Source organism: Notothenia rossii, assembly GCF_949606895.1.
Source record: "Notothenia rossii genome assembly, chromosome: 2".
Lineage (NCBI taxonomy): Eukaryota > Metazoa > Chordata > Actinopteri > Perciformes > Nototheniidae > Notothenia > Notothenia rossii.
Genome location: NC_136904.1, coordinates 59,603,618 through 59,628,769, shown reverse-complemented (window position 1 = coordinate 59,628,769; position 25,152 = coordinate 59,603,618). Strand labels below are relative to the sequence as shown.

General features: G+C 38.9%; 1 protein-coding gene across 2 annotated transcripts; it reads left to right on the top strand.

The window, feature by feature from the left end:
* The first annotated feature begins 15,445 nt into the window (after nt 1-15,445).
* LOC307028670 (uncharacterized protein) lies at nt 15,446-22,381 on the top strand. Of its 2 annotated transcripts, XM_079663893.1 has the most exons (3): nt 15,446-15,498; nt 18,202-18,304; nt 18,607-22,381. In XM_079663893.1, the coding sequence occupies exons 2-3, from the start codon at nt 18,230-18,232 to the stop codon at nt 20,599-20,601; spliced, it is 2,070 nt and encodes a 689-aa protein (XP_079520019.1). In that variant the 5' UTR covers nt 15,446-15,498; nt 18,202-18,229; the 3' UTR covers nt 20,602-22,381. The 2 variants fall into 2 exon arrangements, with proteins under 2 accessions (XP_079520019.1, XP_079520018.1); XM_079663892.1 differs by lacking the exon at nt 15,446-15,498 and having other exon boundaries at nt 16,958-18,304.
* Nucleotides 22,382-25,152: the final 2,771 nt, after the last annotated feature.

The following is a 25,152-nucleotide window of genomic DNA, read 5'->3' as shown; positions in this document are numbered from 1 at the left end:
TAGCTCTCCTGGCTCTGGATATGATGAACGGAGGTGGGTGGAGAGGAGGCGGGCGGCAGCATGAACACCTGCAATCACAGCTGACTGCAGGAGAGAGGAGAACCATTTTAAAGTTTGGCTGCAGCATGGTGATTGGCTGCTGGAGAATGAGGTGAATGTAGGTTAAAGACAGCGTCCGTGGTGAGCTGATTATAAGCAGCTGCGGAGTGAATGTATACATACCCAGTCTTCCTGAAAGAACTTGCGCTGAGCTTCAGTGGCAAGCAGTGTTCGAGTTACCCATTTACTTTCGGGGGAGCCCTATTTTTCAGTGCACATCCTGCTACTAAATATATCACACGCACGCTCTGTTGACTGGCGCAGCAGCGCAGATTCGATCAATTGCTATAAAATCACTCTGCTACTAATACAGACAGTGTCACTACGCCGGCGGCTGTGGCCGTTGTTGAAGCCTCTTCAGGCTCCGCATCGGCAGGCCTCTCCCTCGGTGTGGAAGTCGAGTTAGAACGATATTAGCAGATTCAGATTTCACGGATCAATAACTCATGAACAAAACGTTATTCAGACACAAATTACGTCTCCTAAGTACCGTGGTAAGGTTGACAACGAATTACAATCACATGTTGATCAAAAAAAGCCAATACGTGCTGTCAGGGCCGGCCCTTGGCATAGGCAGTATAGGCGAATGCTAAGGGCGCATCAATCAATGAATCTTTTTTTTATTTTTTATTTTTTATTTCATAACAACACAATTTCCCGATTTTTGATCAACAAAGTACATCTTATTCTCTTATACTAACAGAACTACGCCTATATTGCGTACAGCGCCTATAAACTATGGCGCACCCCCCCTCCTCCCAAATCAAGTTGAACTGCCCCAGCCCCAGTAAAAACCAGGGGTTTATGTGAAATAGTTCTTTTTTTAAATAATGGTTTTAGTGTGCAATTATAGGTTTTAAATGTTGTATTTGTGTTAATTTAAAATAAATCAAACTCCCAAAAAACGTATACAGCTTCTGTATGCTTTTATTAACATTGGAATTTACTGTGTAAGCAGCCGCGGGGGGAGAGCTTTAGAGAGCTCTCTCCTGAAAGACTGAGAGGCTCTGATAACCTCAGCTCAGTGAGGTAAAGGCACACCTTTATATGATCATTATAGCTATACAAAAATAAGAGAATAGATTTTCATCTATTCTCTTATAGTATAAAATACTATATGACAGTAAAATAAAGTTGTTATTAATAAACAAGAATACAGTTTAAAAGGGGAGTGATTTGTAAAATATCCATAAAGAAAAAGAAAATCTGCTTCCAGCTGTGTTTCATCTGGGTGTTGAGAGATGTATCCATAGATCTCTTAATGTTGCTCTCAAAGTGCAGCAGATTGATGCTTTTAACTTCAATATTTAAAAAAAAAATCTTCCCGGGGGAGCATGCCCCCGGACGGAGGTGAGGTCCACCGTCCACCCCCCACTTAAATCATGCTCAAATGGATAGGATACTAAATACATTTGCACACAGCTTGTGTCCATATCTTTCTGTTTTATGTGATGCCACAACCGTGCATACATACGCAAATCATAGTTTGTGTCTGCATTTTGGGGGGGGGGGCGCCAGCTAAAATCTTGCCTAGGGCGGCAAATTGGTCAGGCCCTGCGTGCTGTCCTCCAAACTGGACACATTAAATTGGTCTCTTTCCGCAGCCGGAGAAGAAACGAGTGCTCAGGGACCGTCTGCAAAGTGCAACACCGAAAAAAGAGAATACAATAATATTCAATCACTTCACTATTATACAGTATATAACTACCAAACTCACTAAACACATCAATAGTCTCCTGATGCTCATACTACAGCAGAGAGTTTGGAAGAATGTGCTATGAATAATTTTGGGGAATATTTCTAATGTAAAATCTTCAATAAATATGGTATAATCTTCAATAACGTTACTATTATATTTCTACCAAACTCACCACACACATCAATAGTCTGTATAATAGTAAGCTTTATAATAGTGATTACATATTATTGTATTCTTTTTTCGGGGTTGCACTTTGCAGACGGTCCCTGAGCACTCGTTTCTTCTCCGGCTGCGGATAGAGACCAATGTAATGTGTCCAGTTTGGAGGACAGCACGTATTGGCTTTTTTTTTTTTTTTATCAAAATGTGATTGTAGTTCTTTGTCAACCTTACCAAGGTACTTAGGAGACATACTTTGTGTCTGAACAACGTTTTGCTCATGAGTTATTGATCCGTGAAATCTGAATCTGCCAATGTCGTTCCAACTTTACTCAACTAGGTGAGGAGCTGTCAAACTCGACCCTAACGCCGCTTACAGCCGGCCAACTAAAAGTTGTTTTCCGCGTACGTTGTCATTTTTAGACTCCTTTGCTTCTTTGCTTGTGAATCCAAAAGCTGCGAGGCAAGGCTGTTTTCGTTTTGCCATATTTTTTATCACAAAGCCAGAGCCGGCATCGCCTGCCGTAACCATAGCAACGTAAGTCGCGTAAAGAATGCAGCGCCGCCACGTACAGATGGCAACACCCAGAAATATTCACAAATATAAAACAAATATTCAGAAACTGTAATGAACAATAACTATTATTTATTTCAAGAACTTTTATTTACAGAAACTCAACATTTCTAATCTGTGTGACACAAATATGCACGATTGTTTTGGGCTCCCCCTATTTATCTCAAAGTCGGCCTTCAGGGGAGCTCCCTCCCTCTTCGGGGGAGCCAGGGGGAGCTTGGCCATTTCGAACAGTGGTGACAAGTGTTCAACAGTTCTTCCTGTTGACAGAAGATGGCAGTTTTCTGAGAGGGAGCCAGCTGGCAGACACTGGACAGTGGCAAACCAACAGATGAAACAGGAATCCATCTGAGAGGCTATGTGGAAAAGGATAACAAATAATGTCAGCAAGACATTAACATATTTAACCACTATCATTCAATTCTGTAATTGCAGGTTTGTTAGCATGATATTTCAAACATAAATGGCCTGTCTTAGTTTAAAGCCCACTCACCACGTCAAGGTGCAGGCCACGAGTGAGGGCACAACAACGATCACAAACAGTACATACACACGAGACAACACTTACATACATATAAATAACTTACATATACAATGAACAATGAACATTTAACAAATACAATGTTTGGGTAGTTATTTTAATGCATTGAATACATTGAATACATTTAACACATTGAACACTTTGAATACATTGAACACATTGAATACATTGAATACATTTAACATAAATAACACAATTGAAATGTACAATAACTAAACTCTTAACTACATAAACTATACATCTCCAGTGTGGCAATATTTCAGCAAGACTTGGTATCAGATATGAAAAAAAAACTGATCTGTTGAGAGTTTTGCGTGTCCATGTTCAGTACAGACTTGTGCAGCGTTAAGCGTACTCCAAGTAGTATGTTGAACCCAGACTTGCAAACAAAATACACCAAATTGGTCAGTTACAGTTGAAGGTACAGATATACATAATAACATAATGAATATTGGCTAGAAAGAAGCTTGGGATGTTGCTGTTGACATTCACATAAATCGCTCAACTGTTGAATACCATGTGTTGCGTTTCTTAACAATAAATAAACAGAGGACTGTGACATAAATTCAAATCCACATATAGAAGGAAATATGGAATAAATATGTTTACTTACAACAGTCATAAGGAAAAGAAACAGGTACAGAGCTCATACACATAAAGAAGAATATATAGAATAAATATGTTTACTTACAACAGTCATAAGGAAAATAAATCACGTACAGAGCTACTAGCTAATTACACTGAACAAAAGTATAAACGCAACACTTTTGTTTTTGCTCCCATTTTTCATGAGATGAATTCAAAGATCTAACATTTTTTCTATAGACACAAAATAACACAAAATAAGGGTTAGGGTTAGGGTTAGGGTAACGTTGTGAGTCGAGTGGCCCATGGTGGTGGTGGGGTTATGGTGTGGGCAGGCGTATGTTATGGACGATGAACACAGGCCACTCGATTCACAACATTACCCTAACCCTAACCCTAATCCCAACCCTCACACCAGATACTGACTGGTTTTCGGACCCCCCCAGACCCCCACAATAAAGCAAAAATGCATGTTTCAGAGTGGCCTTTTATTGGGGCCAGCCTAAGGCATACCTGTGCAATAATCATGTTGTCTAATCAGCATCTTGATATGCCACACCTGTGAGGTGGGATGGATTATCTCGGCAAAGGAGAAGTGTTCACTCTCACAGATTTTTTCAGATTTGTGAACAATATTTGAGAGAAATGGTTATTTTGCGTATATAGAAAATGTTTTAGATCTTTGAGTTCCTCTCATGAAAAATGGGAGCAAAAACAAAAGTGTTGCGTTTATATTTTTGTTCAGTGTACATACAAAAAAATTTCCTCAGGCCACTTAACAGGCCAGGCCATCGGGAAACCTCCCGGTGTCGGTACACGATGTGTTCGGGGTACACGATGTGCTACAGATCATGACGAACCGAATTGAAGTATTCCTATACTCCTAGCGTATTAAAATGTTTGTGAAAAACATGTTAAAAAACATGAAAACGGAGCAATGGCTGTACGCCATTGGCTGTACGCCATTGGCTGTAAGGCAACTCAAGAGGACCATCATACACGGTCAAATTCCGAACATTTAAACATAGCCTACACTTCATTCTTTACTTTGTCCGTTATTATATGTAGAAGATGAACTACCTCTCTGAAAGGTCTCAATGTATTCATTTTGATGGGCTGTCTTCTGAGTGGTTAAACATCACTAATGATTTTCTGACTTCTGACTGCTTTGGATATATAATTACACCACAATAAGGTTTTACTATCACAGTGCACTGAGATTTGTGACAAACTGTAAAGCACTTACGCATCACTGTACACTGTAAACCAAGGCAGTTTTGCCATCACTTACTGTACGGAGGCTCAGTCACTGGTACATTTTCATTTACAAAGCCATGTTGGATAAAGTACCATCTTATATCTGCTCCCTGATCTCTCGGCAAAGATCTCATGCTTTGGTTTTATTAAATGTGCCAAATGCTAGAACTATCTTAGGGAAGAAAGCTTTTAGATGTGCAGCTCCACTTGGAACAGTCTGCAAAAAGAATGGAAAATTACCAAGCTGGTACCACTACATGTTTTTAAAGCTCGGTTGGATGCTCCACAATCAGATGTTGTTGGCACCTGTACATGTGGATAGATATGTAAATTGTAATCCTTGTAATTTTTGCTGTATGATGTCCTTTTGTTATTCGGTTGTTTATGTTTTTATGTCTTCATGTGGAACCTACTGCTGCAGGTCTCCCTTGAAAAATAGATCATTGATCTCAATGGGATTTTACCTGGATAAATAAAGGTTTTGAATTGAATGTCGAGCATTAACTGCAAGTCACTCAAATGCATAAACTGGAGAATAATTATGTTACAAGTATTACAGAAAACATATCCAAGTGTAACAAACATCCAGTATTAACCTTACTGTTTTTTACTAACAGTAACCAACTAATAATTTTCATAAAGTGCATATTTATTCCAAACTCACAATATACAGTGGGGCAAAAAAGTATTTAGTCAGCCACCAATTGTGCAAGTTCTCCCACTTAAAAAGATGAGAGAGGCCTGTAATTTTCATCCTAGGTACACTTCAACTATGAGAGACAGAATGGGGGGAAAGAATCCAGGAAATCACATTGTAGGATTGTTAATGAATTAATTGGTAAATTCCTCTGTAAAATAAGTATTTGGTCACCTACAAACAAACAAGATTTCTGGCTCTCACAGACCTGTAACTTCTTCTTTAAGAGCCTCCTCTGTCCTCCACTTGTTAACTGTATTAATGGCACCTGTTTGAACTCGTTATCAGTATAAAAGACACCTGTCCACAACCTCAAACAGTCACACTCCAAACTCCACTATGGCCAAGACCAAAGAGCTGTCAAAGGACACCAGAAACAAAATTGTAGACCTGCACCAGGCTGGGAAGACTGAATCTGCAATAGGTAAGCAGCTTGGTGTGAAGACATCAACTGTGGGAGCAATTATTAGAAAATGGAAGACATACAAGACCACTGATAATCTCCCTCAATCTGGGGCTCCAAGCAAGATCTCACCCCGTGGGGTCAAAATGATCACAAGAACGGTGAGCAAAAATCCCAGAACCACACAGGGGGACCTATAGTCAATGACCTGCAGAGAGCTCGGACCAAAGTAACAAAGGCTACCATCAGTAACACACTATGCCGCCATGGGACTCAAATCCTGCAGTGCCAGACGTGTCCCCCTGCTTAAGCCAGTACATGTCCAGGCCCGTCTGAAGTTTGCTAGAGAGCATTTAGATGATCCAGAAGAGGATTGGGAGAACGTCATATGGTCAGTTGAAACCAAAATAGAACTACCTACTGTGAAACATGGGGTTGGAAACATCATGCTTTGGGGCTGTTTTTCTGCAAAGGGACCAGGACGACTGATCCGTGTAAAGGAAAGAATGAATGGAGCCATGTATCGTGAGATTTTGAGTGACAACCTCCTTCCATCAGCAAGGGCATTGAAGATGAAACGTGGCTGGGTCTTTCAGCATGACAATGATCCCAAACACACCGCCCGGGCAAAGAAGGAGTGGCTTCGTAAGAAGCATTTCAAGGTCCTGGAGTGGCCTAGCCAGTCTCCAGATCTCAACCCCATAGAAAATCTTTGGAGGGAGTTGAAAGTCCGTGTTGCCCAGCGACAGCCCCAAAACATCACTGCTCTAGAGGAGATCTGTATGGAGGAATGGGCCAAAATACCAGCAACAGTGTGTGAAAACCTTGTGAAGACTGACAGAAAACGTTTGACCTCTGTCATTGCCAACAAAGGGTATATAACAAAGTATTGAGATGAACTTTTATTATTGACCAAATAATTATTTTCCACCATAATTTGCAAATAAATTCTTTAAAAATCAGACAATGTGATTTTCTGGATTTGTTTTTCTCATTTTGTCTCTCATAGTTGAGGTATACCTAGGATGAAAATTACAGGCCTCTCTCATCTTTTTAAGTGGGAGAACTTGCACAATTGGTGGCTGACTAAATACTTTTTTGCCCCATTGTATATATACTGTATATATATATGTAATAAAACATAATGCACAATGGTAAACAGTATCCAAACTCTTTAGGCACTGGTCAGAGGCATTCATGTAAAGCAGATCACCAGAATCCAATACTGGTAAAAACGTTGCAGAGATCAAATGTTTCCTTGTCTGAAAGGAGAAACCTAATTTTAAAATAACATTTTCAGTGTGTGACTTGAAAGATAAGTTCTGATCAATAATAAAACCTGGATATGTGTATGTAGTGACCCTTTCAATGTCAATGTCAGTCCCTTGAACAGTACAAATGTTGGGGAGAAAATAAGTTAACTTGTTGCCATTTGAGAATATCATGAGTTTGGAGTTGTCTGCATTTAATACTAACTTGAGTTGAGATAAATGGGATGGAATAACATCAAAGGCAGACTGGAGGAAATCAAGACTTTGCTCTATAGAAGAGGATGAACACTAAATAACAGTATCATCTGCATAAAAATGGAAAGCAGCATTTGAAAAATTATTAGAGATTATTTACATATATGGTGAAATTATTGGTCCTAATATGGAACCTCGGCGCACACCCTTTCTAATCAAATCAAGTTTTATTTATATAGCACATTTATAAACGATTTTTGGTTGAGCCAAAGTGCTGTACAGATAATAAAAATACCCTACAGTAAAGACATTTTACAGCTAATACAACAGCAGTTTGTTCAGAATATCAGTATGAGAAGAAAACGACACCCTCTGTCCTTAGACCCTTACAGCGTACAAGGAAAAACTTCCAGAGAAAACCCACAGTTTAAAGGGAAAAATGGGAGAAACCTCGGGGAGAGCAACAGAGGAGGGATCCCTCTCCCAGGACGGACAGACGTGCAATAGATGCCGTGTGTAAATCGAAGAGATAATACATTTTACAACATAGGTAGACCGAATATTAGGAAATGCATGTGTCTATAATAAGAGGATGAATCTACGAAGATGTCAACAATCCTGTGGGAGCCTTCAGGGAGGCAGCATGACGAGACCCAGGCAGGACCGCAGAGACAGGTTCAGCCACGACCCGAAGTCCACGACTTAATCCAGAACTCAGGATAGAGGATCCAGGATGCGGGACCACAGCAAGAGGATCAGCCTCCACTCAAGATCCCGGCGTTGATATAGACACAAAAGAAGAAACATTTGGCTGGGTTAATCGGAACATGAGAATACACATATAGAGACAGACAGAAGGAAGAACAAACACTCCTTTTGGAGTGATTTTTTTTAAATATTGAAGTTAAATGCATCAATCTGGTGCACTTTTAGAGCAAAATGAAGAGATATATGGATACCTCTCAACATCCATATGAAACAACTGTAAACAGATTTACTTTGTCTTTATGGATTCGATTGTGGACTCGATTGTGATTGCTGCACTTTATCCCTTACTTAATAAATACTTTTTTTGATATTCTATTAAATAGAAAAGTATATCATATTGATATATAATATATAATTTCTTGATAATATATAATATAATCAAATATAACAATCAAAACGAAATAAGTAGTATTAAGTATTAGGGCTAAGAAAATATTGTACATGTGAAATAGTTGTATGTATTGATTTAAATTGACATGCATCCGTTAAAAAAAATAGTCCGTTGTTACTGTTTGAACTAACGTACCAACGGCACTGAACATATTACATATTACCTACCATATTACCTTATATACTTCTTACCTTCGATTTCTCTTTTTCTTCTCCTCATTCGTCTTTGTTTTTCTTCAAGTTTGTATTGTATTTCTTCAAGATTTTATCTTGTTGGTCGAATGCACTTAAGCGTCAGCTAAATGCAATGTAATGTAATGATAAAAAAAACCCTCTATACTCTAGACAGCGTGGGTAAATTACCGTACAGCCAATCACAATGCGTGACGTCATTGACGTCATTACGTGGTGACGTCGTACGTGGTGACGTCACTGGTAAGAGACGGACCCCGAACACATCATGTACCCCGAACACATCGTGTACCGACACCGGGCAGAGTTTTTCAACAGTCAACGTATATTAAAGTTTTAATCTTCCGGACAAAATTATAAAAGTGCCAGTCAAAGGTCTTCTTTGCTATTTATTGAGCTTTAAAACAAATGAATAACGACTCCATATAATATAATAATAAAATACACGGAGCCTCTCTTTTTCCTCCCTCTCTTCTGACAGCGTCAGTGTCTCATGCAGCAGCTGATCCAGTAATGAGTGACCCAACAGTAAAAATAAACATATTTATAAGTAGTTTGAGAGGTAATTAAAATAGCTAAGGGTGATGATCTGACTTGAAGTGTGTGTTTTGCTCTGTTGACCGCTGCATCACAGCGGGAGGAGCTGCAGGTGAGCAGAGCTGCGTGTCTCCGTCCTGTCAGATTAGACTTCACTCGCGTTTATGTCCATATCGAGAGAAAGATAAATAATCTGAATTCAGTGTGCAGTTTACTTTGACGCGGGGGTGAGCAGCAGAGGTGGGGAGAGGCGGGGCTATTGCGTCATCATTATCAGAAAATGATCGTATAGGGCGCACACACGGAGCCGTTGGACCCCCCAGAGCGTTGCGTATGCCGTTCTATCCACCTTGGGACCCGTTATCATCTCCGCAGTTGTTTACGGTCATATTCGGTTGTCCTCGTGTACAGAAACGCAAACGACCGTTTTCGTCCTCATGGGGCCGGGGCCTTAGTTCATTGAGCATTTCACACAAACAAATGTGTTACTGCACAGTTTTACGACACATCTCGTCTTTTTTTTTACTTACAAAATTATCTTTTAAATTGACAAACATCATATGTGTAATTCGTGGCACAATTCAAACGGGATCGAAAGATAATCTTTCTCTCTCCATTGCCTTCAATACATAATTTTTCCGAAATAAGGTCTATAGAGTTGCGAAGTCACGCCCATCTACTTCCGGTCCATGGGACCTTATTTCGGAAAAATAATGTATTGAAGTCAATGGAGAGAGAAAACGTATCTTTCGATCCCGTTTGAATTGTGCCATGAATTACACATATGATGTTTATCAATCTTAAAAAATTATTTCCATGTCAAAAAGTCACAGTTTGTCGTAAAACTGTTGAAATATAAGACTATGAAAAATACGCAACTAGAAAGACTACAAATCCCAGTAAGTGATGTCACCATTGTTTTCCTCCACTAACGGTACGTCTACACTACAGGCATCAAAAAATGCTTTCAACGCTTCGCCCATTTTTAATTTTCACCGAACTGCATTGTGGGGAGCATGGCATGGCTTTGCAAGCATCACGAGCATCTATCGGCATCAAAAGTTGAACAATGTTCAACTTTTGAGGCTCGATGCTTGGCATCAGCCAATCAAATCCCGTTTATGCAAATCCCGCCAGTGCAAGCGCAGCCAATCAAACCGCGTGCAAGCTGGGAGAGCCAGACCGCAGTTCATTTCCTCATATTCCAAACGAGATATTACGGTAGCAAATCACCCGGTTCTTTACGACCGGAACTATTTACCGGGATACAAACCGGAGGAACCAGGCATGGAGGGAGGTGGCAGAGACAGTGGGTGAAACTGATAGTTTTTTCGCCTGTTTGGAGAGTTTATATCCAGTTTACTTCGTTTTAACATTGCTATTGCTTTGTATGTCGGGGGCGGGAGATTCATGTGATTGGTTGCTCGTAAAAAATCGACAAGCTTCAGACACGCCCAGCTTCAAGATTTTTTCATGCCTGTAGTGTAGACGGGCCGTAAGAGATAGCTAAGATCAGCGCCATATAGATAGAATCTATCTATATGGCGCTGGTTAAGATAAGATAACTTTAACAAGATGCCTGTGTGCTTAGTACCAGGTTGTTATCATACCAGCAATGGGTCTTGCTCGTTCTTTCGTTTCCCGTCTGATGAAAGGACCAGGAGTGGCTGGATCAAGTTAGCTACCTAGCTAGTAGCTAGCACGTTAGTTAGCATTACAGCCTTGTCATTTTTATTATCCTTAATATGAAGTAACATTAAGTAACCCAACATGTTAAATAATAAGAGTAGTAGTCATATTTCGTGAACCCTTTGAAGAGTACTGTCACCGGTGTGATCATTCTATAATACACAATTTAAGCCCGGGGGAGAATGCTAACGCTAACGCTAGCATCGGCGATCGCCAATCTTTTCTACTTCATGCTATCTGCACAAATGGTTAACATTAAAAAGACCAGGTAGTTCAGAGAGAAGGGGTATAGAGTGGCGAAGTCCTTCCCCTTCCGGTGGACCTCCATGGGACCTTATTTCGGAAAAATTATGTATTGAAGTCAATGGAGAGAGAAAGATTATCTTTCGATCCCGTTTGAATTGTGCCACGAATTACACATATGATGTTTGTCAATTTAAAAGATAATTTTGCAAGTCAAAAAAAAAGAAAATGTGTCGTAAAACTGTGAAGTAACACATTTGTTTGTGTGAAGCACTCAATGAACTACATCTCTCGTCTCGCAGAACAACACACGTCACCAAGATAGCCGTCACTACTGTCTTGTCAACAAAACGATTGACTATCCTCACTATCACCACAATTTCATTTTTTTTCATTTCATTTTTATTTGTCCCGCTCATGGTACGCAAAACCAAATGTACAATAATTGCCACAAAACATGACTTTACCAAAACACCATTGAGCGAAAAGGAGCAGGGAGAAGAATAAAATCTTATGTGACCTGCCCCTTTCTAAAAAAAACAAAATAAATACAAATAGATGGTCTGCCCTTCATAATAAAAACATGTTCACAGCCAAACATAACAGTATCTTAGGATACTAAGAGAAACACAAAAAAAAAAAACTTATTTCCCACTTGACGGTTAACGGAAAGAAACAAAACAACACCAAAACATCCCATGTATAAGGAAAAGAAAAATGCAACACCCTCATCTGAGTCCTACTGGAGAAGAAGGTGGAAAGCAATGCATGATGATAATAATAACAATAACAACAATAACAATGGCAATGGGACCCGCAAATACAGAGGAGACATCACATCAAAGACATCAAAAACATGAAGGACCAGAGTACATAGACTTATTCACATTCTGCTTCATATAGTCCCATCTTTCTTCATTTATACAACTTCTTTAACTGAAAAATACATATACAATTCTTTAGATCCTTTTGTTGAGAATTCCACAATTGTACACCAACCACCGAAATACACATTTGTTTAAGAGTAGTCCTTGCATATGGATGCTTAACATTTTATTTCCTTCTGTGGTCTTCCTTGTCTGATCCAAAAACAAACAACTGTTGTAAATATGCTGGTAACATTCTGCTTTTTGCCCTGTGCATTACTGATAATGTCTGCAGCTCAGCTATGTCTTTGAGTTTCAAGAGTCCTGACTTAAAAAACAGTCTGTTGGTGTGTTCTCTTGAGTCAGCTTTATGAATTATTCGTCCTGCCCTTTTCTGTAATATTGACAATGGCTTTATGTTGCTCATATATGTGTTACCCCACACTTCTATAAAATAAATGAAAAATGGCAAAATAAGTGAACAGTACAACATCCTCAATGCCTTGTAATCTAGCAAATACTTTGCCTTGTTTAGAACATAAATATTCCTAGACACTTTCGTTTTAACATGTGCTATGTCTGATTTCCATGTCAGGTTTTCATCCAGCGTCACACCTAAGAATCGAAATTCAGAAACCCTTTCAATAAAAACTCCATCAATGGACAGTGAAATGTTTTCATCTTTTTTTCTATTAGCAAAAACCACAAACTTCGTTTTATTCAAATTTAGGGTTAACTTATTTTCAACAAACCATCTTTTAAGTTTGACCATTTCATGTCCAATACACTTTGCTAAAATGTTTAAATTATCTCCTGAACAAAATACATTTGTGTCGTCTGCAAACAACACAAATTGTAATAATGTTGACGTTTCACATATATCATTGATGTACAAAATAAAAAGTTTAGGCCCTAAAACCGAGCCCTGCGGGACACCACATTCTATGTTCATACACTCTGATCTACTACCAGCAAATTCTACATATTGTTGTCTGTTATCTAAATAACTTTTTAACCAATCTAGAACTACTCCTCTCACTCCGTATCTATGTAATTTAGAAATTAATAGGTAATGGTCTATGGTGTCAAATGCCTTTTTTAAGTCAATAAATACACCTATTGTGTATTTCTTTCTTTCTATAGCTGTTGTAATTTCTTCTGTTATTTTCATTAAAGCTAAAGCTGTAGATCATTTTTTCCTAACTCCATACTGACTCTCACTCAATAACTGATTTCTTTTCTTTTAACATATTATTATAATATTCTCTTTTTGCTTGTCTCATTATAACTGTCAACTTATTTTTATATGCAATGTATTGCTTTTCAATTGCCTTTGTCCTACATTTTATGAAGTCTTTATAAAGGTTATTTTTCTTCTTGCAAGCATTTTGTAAGCCCTTGGTTATCCAAGGCTTTTGATAATAAGTACCTTTATATGTACGGAGTACAGTGGGACAATGTTTGTCATACAGTGATATGTAGATTTTTAGGAAGGACTCATATGCAGCATTTACATCTTCAACATAAACCCCTCTCCACTCTTCCTTTAAGAGGTCACTCCTAAATGTGTCTTTTGCTTCAGCAGTCCTTACCCTGACATATCTACTGCGAGTCTCTTCCTTCTTTTTCTTTAATTGCCAATCATTTGCTAAAAATACAGGTAAATGGTCGCTTATGTCATTTATTATTAGCCCACTCTTAGCAGTGTTTTCCATGACATTTGTAAAGATATTGTTGATCAATGTTGCACAAGTTGATGTTATTCTACATGGGCTTAGTGATTAGGGGATAAAGCCCCCTGCTGTACAATGTAACCAGGAAATCAGAAGTTGTTTAGATACATTTAGAAGGTCGATGTTAAAATCCCCACAAATAATACATGTTTTATTTTCATTTAGGCCATCCATTAATGCTCCTAAACTATCTTTAAAAAGCTCTACATTTGATCCTGGTGCTCTATATGCACAAGTCACAACAAAATTTCTCTTCCTTTCCATTTCAATTTCTATAGTTATGCATTCCATTAAATCATCAGTCACAATTGACATTTTTCCAACCAGTGTGCATTTTAGGACGCTGTCCACATAAAGAGCCTGCAAGGAGTTAACTCCCTCCACACATAGTATACCTGTTCATTCCTTTGGTCTTTCATGCCGATCAAGCGAGTCAATTAATGTCTTTACGTCCGACATCAGCTCACATCCTGGGGTTCTCCGGTTCCTGGAGCGGTGTGTCTGCCATCCTGAAGCCTGAAGAGTAGACTCCAAGTCCGGTTCTCCTGCTGGACTCTCCATGTTGACACCATACTCCAGTAGACCCTGTGCCGCATCTTGTGGGTTGTTAAAAACCCTGACTTTTCCGTTTTTCTCGAATAATTTCAGTTTAGCATGGAACAGAATGCAGGATTTGATGTTTCTTTCCTGGAGCTGCTTCCTTACTTGCTTTGCTTTTGCATGCGTAAACTGTGAAGGAGTACTTTTGTCATACCGATTTCACGGTCTTCATTTTCTGCGATTCTTAATTCTGCTGCATCCGCTCTTATTTTCAGCTCTCCGAAGCCTTCTCTCAAGTCGTTTATTTCCTCCTTCAATACTCCAAAATTCCCAGCAGTTTCCATGCGGAATTCTCTGATTTCTTTTAATATTTCAGAGAGGCCTTCCCCTCCCTCCTCAGGTATATTTGCCTCAGGCGGATTCATTGTGCCGGCCTGTTTCTGTTTTTCTTTCTGGCTTAAACGTGTTGACATTTCCCTTTCCTTTTTCTTTACCTTCTGTAAGAAAAAAGTATTTGCGCAGTCAACCCGCCCTTTTGTATGGAAGCCCATTTCCGCCACTTGAAAAAAATAAAATCCCCATGAAAAGTCATAATTATGAGATAAAAAAGTCGAAATTATGAGATAAAAAGTCGAAATAATGAGATAAAAAGTCATAATTATGAGATAAAAAGTCGAAATTATGAGATAAAAAGTCGAAATTATGAGATAAAAAAGTCGAAATTATGAGATAAAAAGTCGAAATAATGAGATAAAAAGTCGAAATTATGAGATAAAAAAGTCGAAATTATGAGATAAAAAGTCGAAATAATGAGATAAAAAGTCGAAATAATGAGATAAAAAGTCGAAATAATGAGATAAAAAGTCGAAATAATGAGATAAAAAAGTCGAAATTATGAGATAAAAAGTCGAAATAATGAGATAAAAAGTCGAAATAATGAGATAAAAAGTCATAATTATAAGATAAGAAGTGCGCATGCGCTGCAGTGGCGCTGTCTTCAAAGGTCCCTTCATCACCTTGCTGCTCTCCACCATGCAAACGGCATCTAGTCCTAAATAAGGTAACTATTACAGGTGACTTTTGTAAATGTTAGATGTTACATATAGCCTATATTGCAGCTAAACTACAACAATGCAGTCCATAGCTTTGACTTTACCTGAACTATAACATATATGCCTATAGTTTTGTGGTAACGTTCACGCCACTAATGACAATAGTGTAGGCATACTGCTGCTGTGAGTTGCTAGCCTAACTCTAACCCGTAAATGCTATCTCAGCTACGGTACACCACTAATTATAGTAGCCTACATGTAACGCAGTGGTTAAAAAGTAATGCGTTAATTGAACATTGCACTGTCGTTCTTTATCGCTTTTCAGTTTGCTATTCTGGGGGAAATACTAATGCCATAGCGATCATTCAGTACATGGCCAAACCGAAGTAGTACAGTCAGATAGCATGGATAGCATTCATTATGCATGTGTTGAACTTTCCTCTCGGCTCCCAGACCGTAGTCGAGGAAACAGGGGATTACTCTGTGGTCTCCCAGGGCCGAAGCAACAAGCTTCAGGTTCAATAATATCGAAATGACTGGAGAGAGGCGAGCTGTTCTTTGGAGGCCGTTGCATTTATTTAGTTCTTCTTGTTACACAAAATACTTCACAGACCTATATTTTCCGCTGCTTCGTTTTACTTCCAGAAACATAAAAACGCTCGCTCACTCTCGCACATACTTGTCAACCCTCCCGATTTTCGCGGGAGACTCCCGATTTCATTGCCCTCTCCCGCTCTCCCGGTTTCCTCCCGGGGTCATATTTCTCCCGCATTTCTCCCGATTTCTGACAAAATCAGATTTACTCAGGACTATTTCCACTCGGACTTTAATACAGCTACACCATTGTTTGGTTTCCATGGTAACACGTCTCTTTAGTAGCGCGCGCAACTCAAAGTCTGAGAGGGTGCGGCAGATTGTCACAGAAAACAGAACAAGAATCGACAACTACTCTACTCTCTGCTCACTCCTTTACTGTAAAATACAGGTCCAGCCCACACATATGCTCCATCCAGGATGGTGCTACAGGCTGCAAGGCAGTGCACTTACAACTACAATAAGCATGTTAATGTTAATCTAACAGCTCCGGCGATCCACTAGCACACACACACACACACACACACACACACACACACACACACACACACACACACACACACACACACACACACACACACACACACACACACACACACACACACACACACACACACACACACACACACACACACACACACACACACACACACACACACACACACACGCCACACCTCTCTCTCTCTCTCTCTCTCTTATATAGCGATCTCACTCTGCATGACCCTAATATCATAACACATGGATATCTCGGCTACTTGGCAAATCTAGAACTTAGTCAGGCTCTTGATAATGCGGGCAAGAGTGTGTTAGCAATATACGAGTTAGAGTAAGAGGAGAGAGTGAGGAAGTGTGGAAGAGGGAGTAAGCAAGAGAGGAGATGAGGAATAGGAAGAGAGGAGGAGAAGGAGGCAGAGGAGTAGGAGAGGAGGGACCAATTAGAACAAATGTTGCATTTTTCCTTATATTAAATATAGTCTTAATCACAACTAAAGTATAGCTTATAGGTAACTTATTTTCATGAAAGAGGGAAAAGCCTAATGGGAATGTTATAACAAGTCTGAAAATAGTCAACTATTGGTTTACATGCAACACAACATTTGCTGTTGAGATGTATCAACGTACAATGAAAGTTGTTGCCATGCAGCTAATTGTTTCATAAAATATTAATACAAGCCGGGTTTTTTACAAATCAGTTTTTGCTACACAGCTATGAAAAAAAGCAGAGCATTAAGTAAATAAACACGCTCATGGCATATGTAACAACTTTCCCTTCTTAATAAAAATTGCATTTTAAAAACATGAATTGAAGTTCCATTGGCTTCTTTAATTTGTTGAACATCCAGCCAAACGGGTTATCGTCAACTAGTCACTGCAGGTGCTTTTTCATTCAGCGATGTCATAAGCTGCCTCACAATAAAATCAAAAGAAGTGAATATTTCCCCTTAACCACTTTAAAGATTGGATTTGTCATATCAGAGGCCAACTTACGAAAATCTGATAACCAAGAGTCCTATTTTAACTATTACAAGATCAATAAAATCTAATAAAATTAAATAATGCTCCCCTTCCTCCTTAGTTGGAGAATTTGGAGTAAAGTTTATAGTCTTATTTAAACATGACATTTAAAGGTAGGGTAGATAAGTTTGAGAAACCGGCTCGAGATACGCTTTTTGTTATATTCCATGGAATGCTCTTAACATCCCGATAGCAATGAATACATTAAATGCTTTGACAATAAATACATACAAAAAATATCATCTCTGGAAGCCGTAGTACTGTAAAAAGCACGACCAATCATCTGAGCCGGCCCGGCTAAAGTAACTGGATGGCCTACCTGCCTGTCAGCCTTCCATCTGTGCACAAACTTATCTCGTGCCCTCATTGGTCATGTGCGCGTTCGTGTGTTGGTGGAGGTGCTCTGTAAGGAAGTGGCAGATTTTCTCCGGTTGTGTATTTTCAAATTCTAGTGATCTCTAGCTGGTTTCTCCAACTTACACAACCTACCTGTGAAGATGCTTGAATACCAAAACGACAAACAAAAACGATTTTGTAAAAATCAACTTTAAAAATCAAATGTATTTAAGGTTACATTTAAGCTTTCATTTCATTCAACACAGGTGGAGAGGTTTTTTCAACTGTCACAAGATGGACGAGCTATCTGACTATTTAAGGTCACGACATGTGCCTGAGGAAGACATACAGCGAATGGAACAGGAGAAGGTAGTTTATACTGTATATATTTTGTTTTTATATTTCTGAACATTTCTTGTTATTGTAGTAAAGTGTCTTTATTACATGTACAGCACTTTGGATCAACCAAAAATCGTTTTTAAATTTGCTCTATAAATAAAACTTGATTTGATTTGATATAGGAAATATGTGACAATTCACAAATAAACATTAAAAAACCCAAAGTTTGGAAGAGCTTTGAAAATAATACCTGGTGCTGTGTATGCAGGTTTTTCATGGTTGTAATTTAATTCACTTGACCTAAGAATTCTTGATATATTTCTTCATTTTAGATGGATTCCAGTGTCATAACTCTCATGACAGATGACCAGCTGAGAGAGTATCTGCCATCCTATGGTGATCGACTGGCTGTTTTTGGATACTGTAGACGGAAGGAAAAAGAACCCACGAGTCGCAAGTCAAAGCTCTTTGATCGACTTAGAGGAAAGCTCTCAAGAAACAAAGGTGATCATGTGTCTGAGACAGACCATCAAACCGCTCCAAAGAATGCTCAGAAGAATGCTCAGAAGAATGCTCAGAAGAATGCTCAGAAGAATCAAAGAAAGATTGAAATTGGATGGGTGCATTTCAGAGAAGGGGAATTTGTGCAGGTACGCACCAAAAAGGGTGGAGGGACCAGAAAAGAGAGTGTCATGAAGGACAGTACAAAACAGAACCTGATTGAAAAGGCTGTGCAGTTGTTTATTCCAGATGGAAAAAATGCAGAGGGGAGCCTTACTGATTTTGACATTGATTTAACGGACTTTCAGCGGCATTCATTAGAGGATAGTATCACAGTCAAGGAACTGTATGAAAAGACAAAATTACCTCTCTTACGTTTCTATTTAACAACCAAGAAGAGAGACATTGCCAGTGACATAAATCTGGTGGAAAACAATAGTGATGCAACTGCTCAAGAAGGTGAAAACACACATGCCAGACCTGATATCTATCACCTCTCTACAGACACATCTGCAACAGATCCGGTGGAGATAAGTACTTCAGATGTCATTTTTGTTGGAAGCAGCACAGTTTTTGCAAATGAAAACATTGATAGTGTTTCCCTTCTTTACACCACAGTCAACCCAACTGATGCATCCAGTTTGCAAGAACATGAAACACTGTTTCATGTCGGTGCTTTAGATGATAGTGGCATCGTAACTTTCCGCACAGACAGCATCTCTCTGATGGAGTACTCCAGTCTTGATGATACATTGCCTCTCTCTACGGAACTGTCTATTGAATCATCCATGCCTCCTTCAATGGATATGTTTCAGGAACAAGCCAATCAGAGAGAAAGAGTGAAGAAAATTATTGTTCTTCATCGTGGACAGATTCTCAGAGAACTTATTGTAGTGTTTTCTGAGGAAAATATCATGGAGAATGACTTTCACTTCAAAGTTATTCTTCCCGATGGAAAGCTTGAAAAAGCTGTGGATGATGGAGGTGTTATGAGGGATATACTGTCCGAATTTTGGAATGACTTTTATGAGCAGTGCACTATGGGAAATGGCTTCAAAGTGCCATGCCTGCGTCATGATTTTGGTAAACAAGAATGGGAAAGTGTAGGCCGAATAATCACATTTGGCTGGCAAAAAGAGAAGTACCTTCCTGTTAAACTTTCACCTGTAATTCTGGAGCAAGCTCTTTTGGGCTTTGTTGAGAGTGATCTTGTGGACAGCTTTCTCAAGTATGTTTCAGAGTCTGAGCGGGTGATCTTTGAATCTTGTCGTTCAGATTTTGAAGGTGTGGACCAAGAAGAATTGTTGGAAATCATGGATATCCACAACTGCCGGCGGCTTCCAACAGCAGATAACTTTGAGCAAATCTTGAAGGAGATTGCTCACCAAAAACTGATTCAAGAGCCTGCTTTTGTGATTGAACAGTGGAACAACACACTTGCACCTCTTAGATCAGAGCTGAAAGGGATTGCAGCAGTCTATGAAGAGCTACAACCAACATCAAGAAAGATCATGAGATCAATGACTTACCCCAGTACACAGAATGCCCAGGAGAAACAAATGGTCAAGTATGTTAGTGCATATCTTAGAGAGTCAGACACCCAGCACCTCTCCCTTTTCCTCAGATTTTGCACAGGATCAGATTTGTTCACAGGAAAGAGCATCACTGTCAGCTTCACACAACTTCAGGGATTTCAAAGAAGACCTGTTGCTCATACATGTGGCTGTTACTTGGAGTTGCCAGTCAGTTACGACCACTACCCAGATTTCCGACATGAAATGAACAAAGTCTTAGATAGCAACGTGTGGGTAATGGATATTGTCTAAGATACAAAGATTTCAGCTTACAGCAACTAGACTGCAATCAGAGGTTCACGTTTAGAATTTGTAGGTTTTCCAGATTATTGTGAAGGAAGTAATACAGCTTGTTTAACCTTACTGAGTGCCACCGCATCAACATCTTGTCAATATTTCTTTACTGCTTTTAGCAACTTTTGTTGAACATTGTTTTCAGTTTAAGAACATGTTTACGTTTCAATGCAGATAACTTTCTGTGAATACCTCAGTTAAGGAAGTAGTTTAAGATTGATGGTTTATATTGCTAGACTTCACTAATAACCTGAGTCTAAATCAGTTATTTCAGACAACAATGTATATCTTCCTTTGTTAAGCACTATTCTATTCAGGTGCTGTTCTTGTTATTTACCAAAAGACAGTTTGGCATTTAAACCACTCATAAACGTATCGATGGATTACAATTAAAGGCTGCTGATGCTGTAGCAAGTTAGATTAAAATGCAGTCAAAAATGAAAACAGCAATTTTGGTTTCAGAGGTTTATTGAAGTCTGCCAGCTGATTGGTTGGATTCAGATAAATGGAAGGGGAGAAAGGAGCGAGGAGAGAGGAGTGTTTGAGGAAGTCACTCGCTCTGTCTCACTCTCTCTGCTGCTTGCTCCTACCTGTTTAAATAATTGAATAAATAATTATATTAATACATGTGTGTATTTTGCATTTGTATCCTGTTTTTACACATAGTCAATCAAAGGGCAACACATGACTTTGTTTGTGTGTACATACAAATATATGTACTGAGAACATTTGGTACATCTTTGACGTGTCTCAAACAGCTACAATTATATTTTCATTCATCACAGGTTCAAGTATATTATAATTCTGACAATTGCAATCAGTATATATATTTCAATTTGTCCTGGGATGAAACAGGAAACACATTTCTGAAATATAAATTGTGACACTGCCCCAGGAAAGTTAATGATCCAGTTCATTGTTCATCAGTTGTCTGAGTGTGATATACAGGTTAACAGTTTCAAATACATCCTTTGTTAATTTCAGATTATACTCTGACATTAGATCCACACAGATATGGAACACATCTTCATCACATGGGAAGTCCTTGAACACACACTCATCAAGGCAGACTTGAACTTTCTCCAGGTCCACGTGGTGCAAACAATCTCTGCCTCCATACAGGTGAGGGACTGCATGCAATATGGAGGGACGTCCATGGGGTGATCGTGAGTTATGGACTTGACGGACTCTGTGATTGTTCCAAGTCAATACAACCTCATTAAGTTCTTCCTAGGAGACAAATCATATTCAGTCAAATAGAAAGTAGAAAAATACTGGGCAGTGGTGATTACTGCCTTAGTGAAGTATAGTCTTGACCCATGTTTTGTTATATTTGTGAGATTTGTCTTCTAGTTTTACCATGGTAGGTTGGCACAATCATATTAATACCTGTAAAATGTAAATTGCAGCAGTGCAACTAATGTTATATCTTAACAGCTATACAAATGTGGTGGATAAACCCGAAAATAAAAATTCTTAGATACCTACTTATTTGACACAGCTACTCTGAATACCCACATATTTTTGTTAGCCAGAAACAATAACTTATTATTCACTCTATCCACGGAAAACAGGCAATTTCTATTTTACACATGTTCATTTGTGGCTCTTTAAAAATATTCACCACATTCAACATTTATTTATTTCATAATGTGACAAGTACCTGTATTATTTGTAGAAAGCAGAACTGGATCAAGGACTTGTCCAAGAAGTTGTCTGAGAAGTAGCCATCTACACTCAGTTTGTCAAAAAGGTCCATCCAAAACTGGACACACTCACTTCGCAAGGTCAGCCACCATCGTTCAATACGCTGGTTTCCAGTGCTTGGACCAAAGGTTACATTGTCTGTTTCAGCTTGGTTCTCAGAAAAATGCAAAAACTGCTGCATTTCAGCCATATGGCCATTTTCTGTTCCTAAATCAAGTCTGAGTCTGGCAGGGCACCCACCAGCATTGATAACAGCATCAATAAAGTAGCCAGCGATGATCTTCGGGTCTTTATTTGTTTTGTAAGCTTCAAGCCATATCATCTTTCTTGAAAACCCGTCAATGCATCCACTGATTGCAATTCCAAATGGCTTAAGCTTGTCGTAACCATCAATGTGCCATACATAGTTTGGACCACAGCTGTGGTAGATGCGCCTTCGCAGTCTGTTTCTTGACCTCAGATCAACACCTTCACCATCTAATAACTGTAGCAGTATTCACACTGTTTCTCTGTCAGTCACAATTCCATGTAACCAACATTTTTGGTGCATCCATCTGTAACCATGACACTGACCAGATGTTTCCAGTTGCTGTTCAATGAAGATTGCCACCTCAGCCACATCGGTTTTATTCTTTCGACGCCAGAGCTGCTTCTTGCTTAAAATCCTTTCAAGGGTGCGTTTGCTTAGTACAACTCCATGTGAATCAGCAAGCAAATTAAGTATTTCATCTGTTGTAAATCCACGTTTAAAGTAGTCCTCAATGTACTCACAATCCATTTCCGTGTCAAGATAAATAGGAGAACTCGAGCCAAAGAGCTGCTTTATCTCATAATGGCTTTTTATCTCATAATGACTTTTTATCTCATTATTTCGACTTTTTATCTCATAATTATGACTTTTTATCTCATTATTTCGACTTTTTATCTCATAATGACTTTTTATCTCATTATTTCGACTTTTTATCTCAATTTTTATCTCATAATTATGACTTTTTATCTCATTATTTCGACTTTTTATCTCATAATTTCGACTTTTTTATCTCATTATTTCGACTTTTTATCTCATTATTTCGACTTTTTATCTCATTATTTCGACTTTTTATCTCATTATTTCGACTTTTTATCTCATTATTTCGACTTTTTATCTCATAATTTCGACTTTTTATCTCATAATTTCGACTTTTTTATCTCATAATTTCGACTTTTTATCTCATAATTTCGACTTTTTTATCTCATAATTATGACTTTTCATGGGGATTTTATTTTTTTCAAGTGGCGGAAATGGGCTTCCATACTTTTGTTACACTCTCAGTTCCCGGATTCCTACAAAATAACTAAATTGTTTGCAGCGTGTTTTCACCTCCGCACCAGCTAGGCAGCCATCTTTCTCCCTTATCTATCGCTCACAATGAAACACGTCCAGAAGAATGTCATGCAAAGCTGCCTGTCTGCCTTCCTTTGATTCTCTCTGAGCTGCCTTGTCTTTTTAATGTTTAATGTCAACCATTTGTGCAGATAGCATGAAGTAGAAAAGATCGCCGATGCTAGCGTTAGCGTTAGCATTTCTCCCCCGGCCTTAAATTGTGTATTATGGAATGATCCCACCGGTGACAGTACTCTTCAAAGGGTTCACGAAATATGATTACTACTCTTACTGTTTAACATGTTGGGTTACTTAATGTTACCTCATATTAAGGCTAATAAAAATGACAAGGCTGTAATGCTAACTAACGTGCTAGCTACTAGCTAGGTAACTAACTTGATCCAGCCACTCTTGGTCCTTTCATCAGACGGGAAGCGAAAGAATAAGCAGGACCCATTGCTGGTATGATAACAACCTGGTACTAAGCACACAGGCATCTTGTTAAAGTTATCTTATCTTAGCCATTGACATATAGATAGATTATATCTATATGGCGCTGATCTTAGCTATCTCTTAGTGGAGGAAAACAATTGTGACATCACTTACGCGACTCTGGGATTTGTAGTCTTTGTAGTTGCGTATTTTTCATAGTCTTATATTTCAACAGTTTTAGGACAAACTGCAACTGTTTTGACATGGAAATTATTTTTTAAGATTGACAAACCTCATATGTGTAATTCATGGCACAATTCAAACGGGATCGAAAGATACGTTTTCTCTCTCCATTGACTTCAATACATTATTTTTCCGAAATAAGGTCCCATGGACCGGAAGTAGATGGGCGTGACTTCGCCACTCGGCCACACTAAGAAAAAAAAAAGAGAGATTTCGAGAATAAAGTCATAATTACGAGAATAAAGTCATAATTACGAGAATAAAGTCGTAAACCTAATATTACGAGAATAAAGTCGAAAATATGTATGTGATTGAGAGGTAATTCCAGCAGACGCTCCAGCTCACCAGTCAACAGGTAACGTAAATTTACTTTAATGAAATTCAATTTAAAGTGCTGTTTTGCTTAAAGATTCGTTACTCCTCAATTAAGTTGTGGTGGCGGAGTTAGGTGCTTAGGGGGTGCTATGGCTATCTTAGGGGGAGCTGCAGCACCCCCTAGCGCCCCCCTGGCAACTCCTATGCAAGGCAACTGGGACCACAGTCACCAAGAAAACTATTGGTAACACACAACACCATAATGGATCAAATCCTTCAGCGCCTGAAGGCCCCCTGCTCAAGAAGACTTGTGAAAGGCCCGTCTGAAGTTTGACAATGAACATCTGAATCCTTCAGAGAAGGCTTGGGAGAAGGTGATGTGGTCAGATCAGACCAAAATGGAGGTGGAAACATTCTGCTTTGGGGGTGTTTCTTTGTTAAGGGGACAG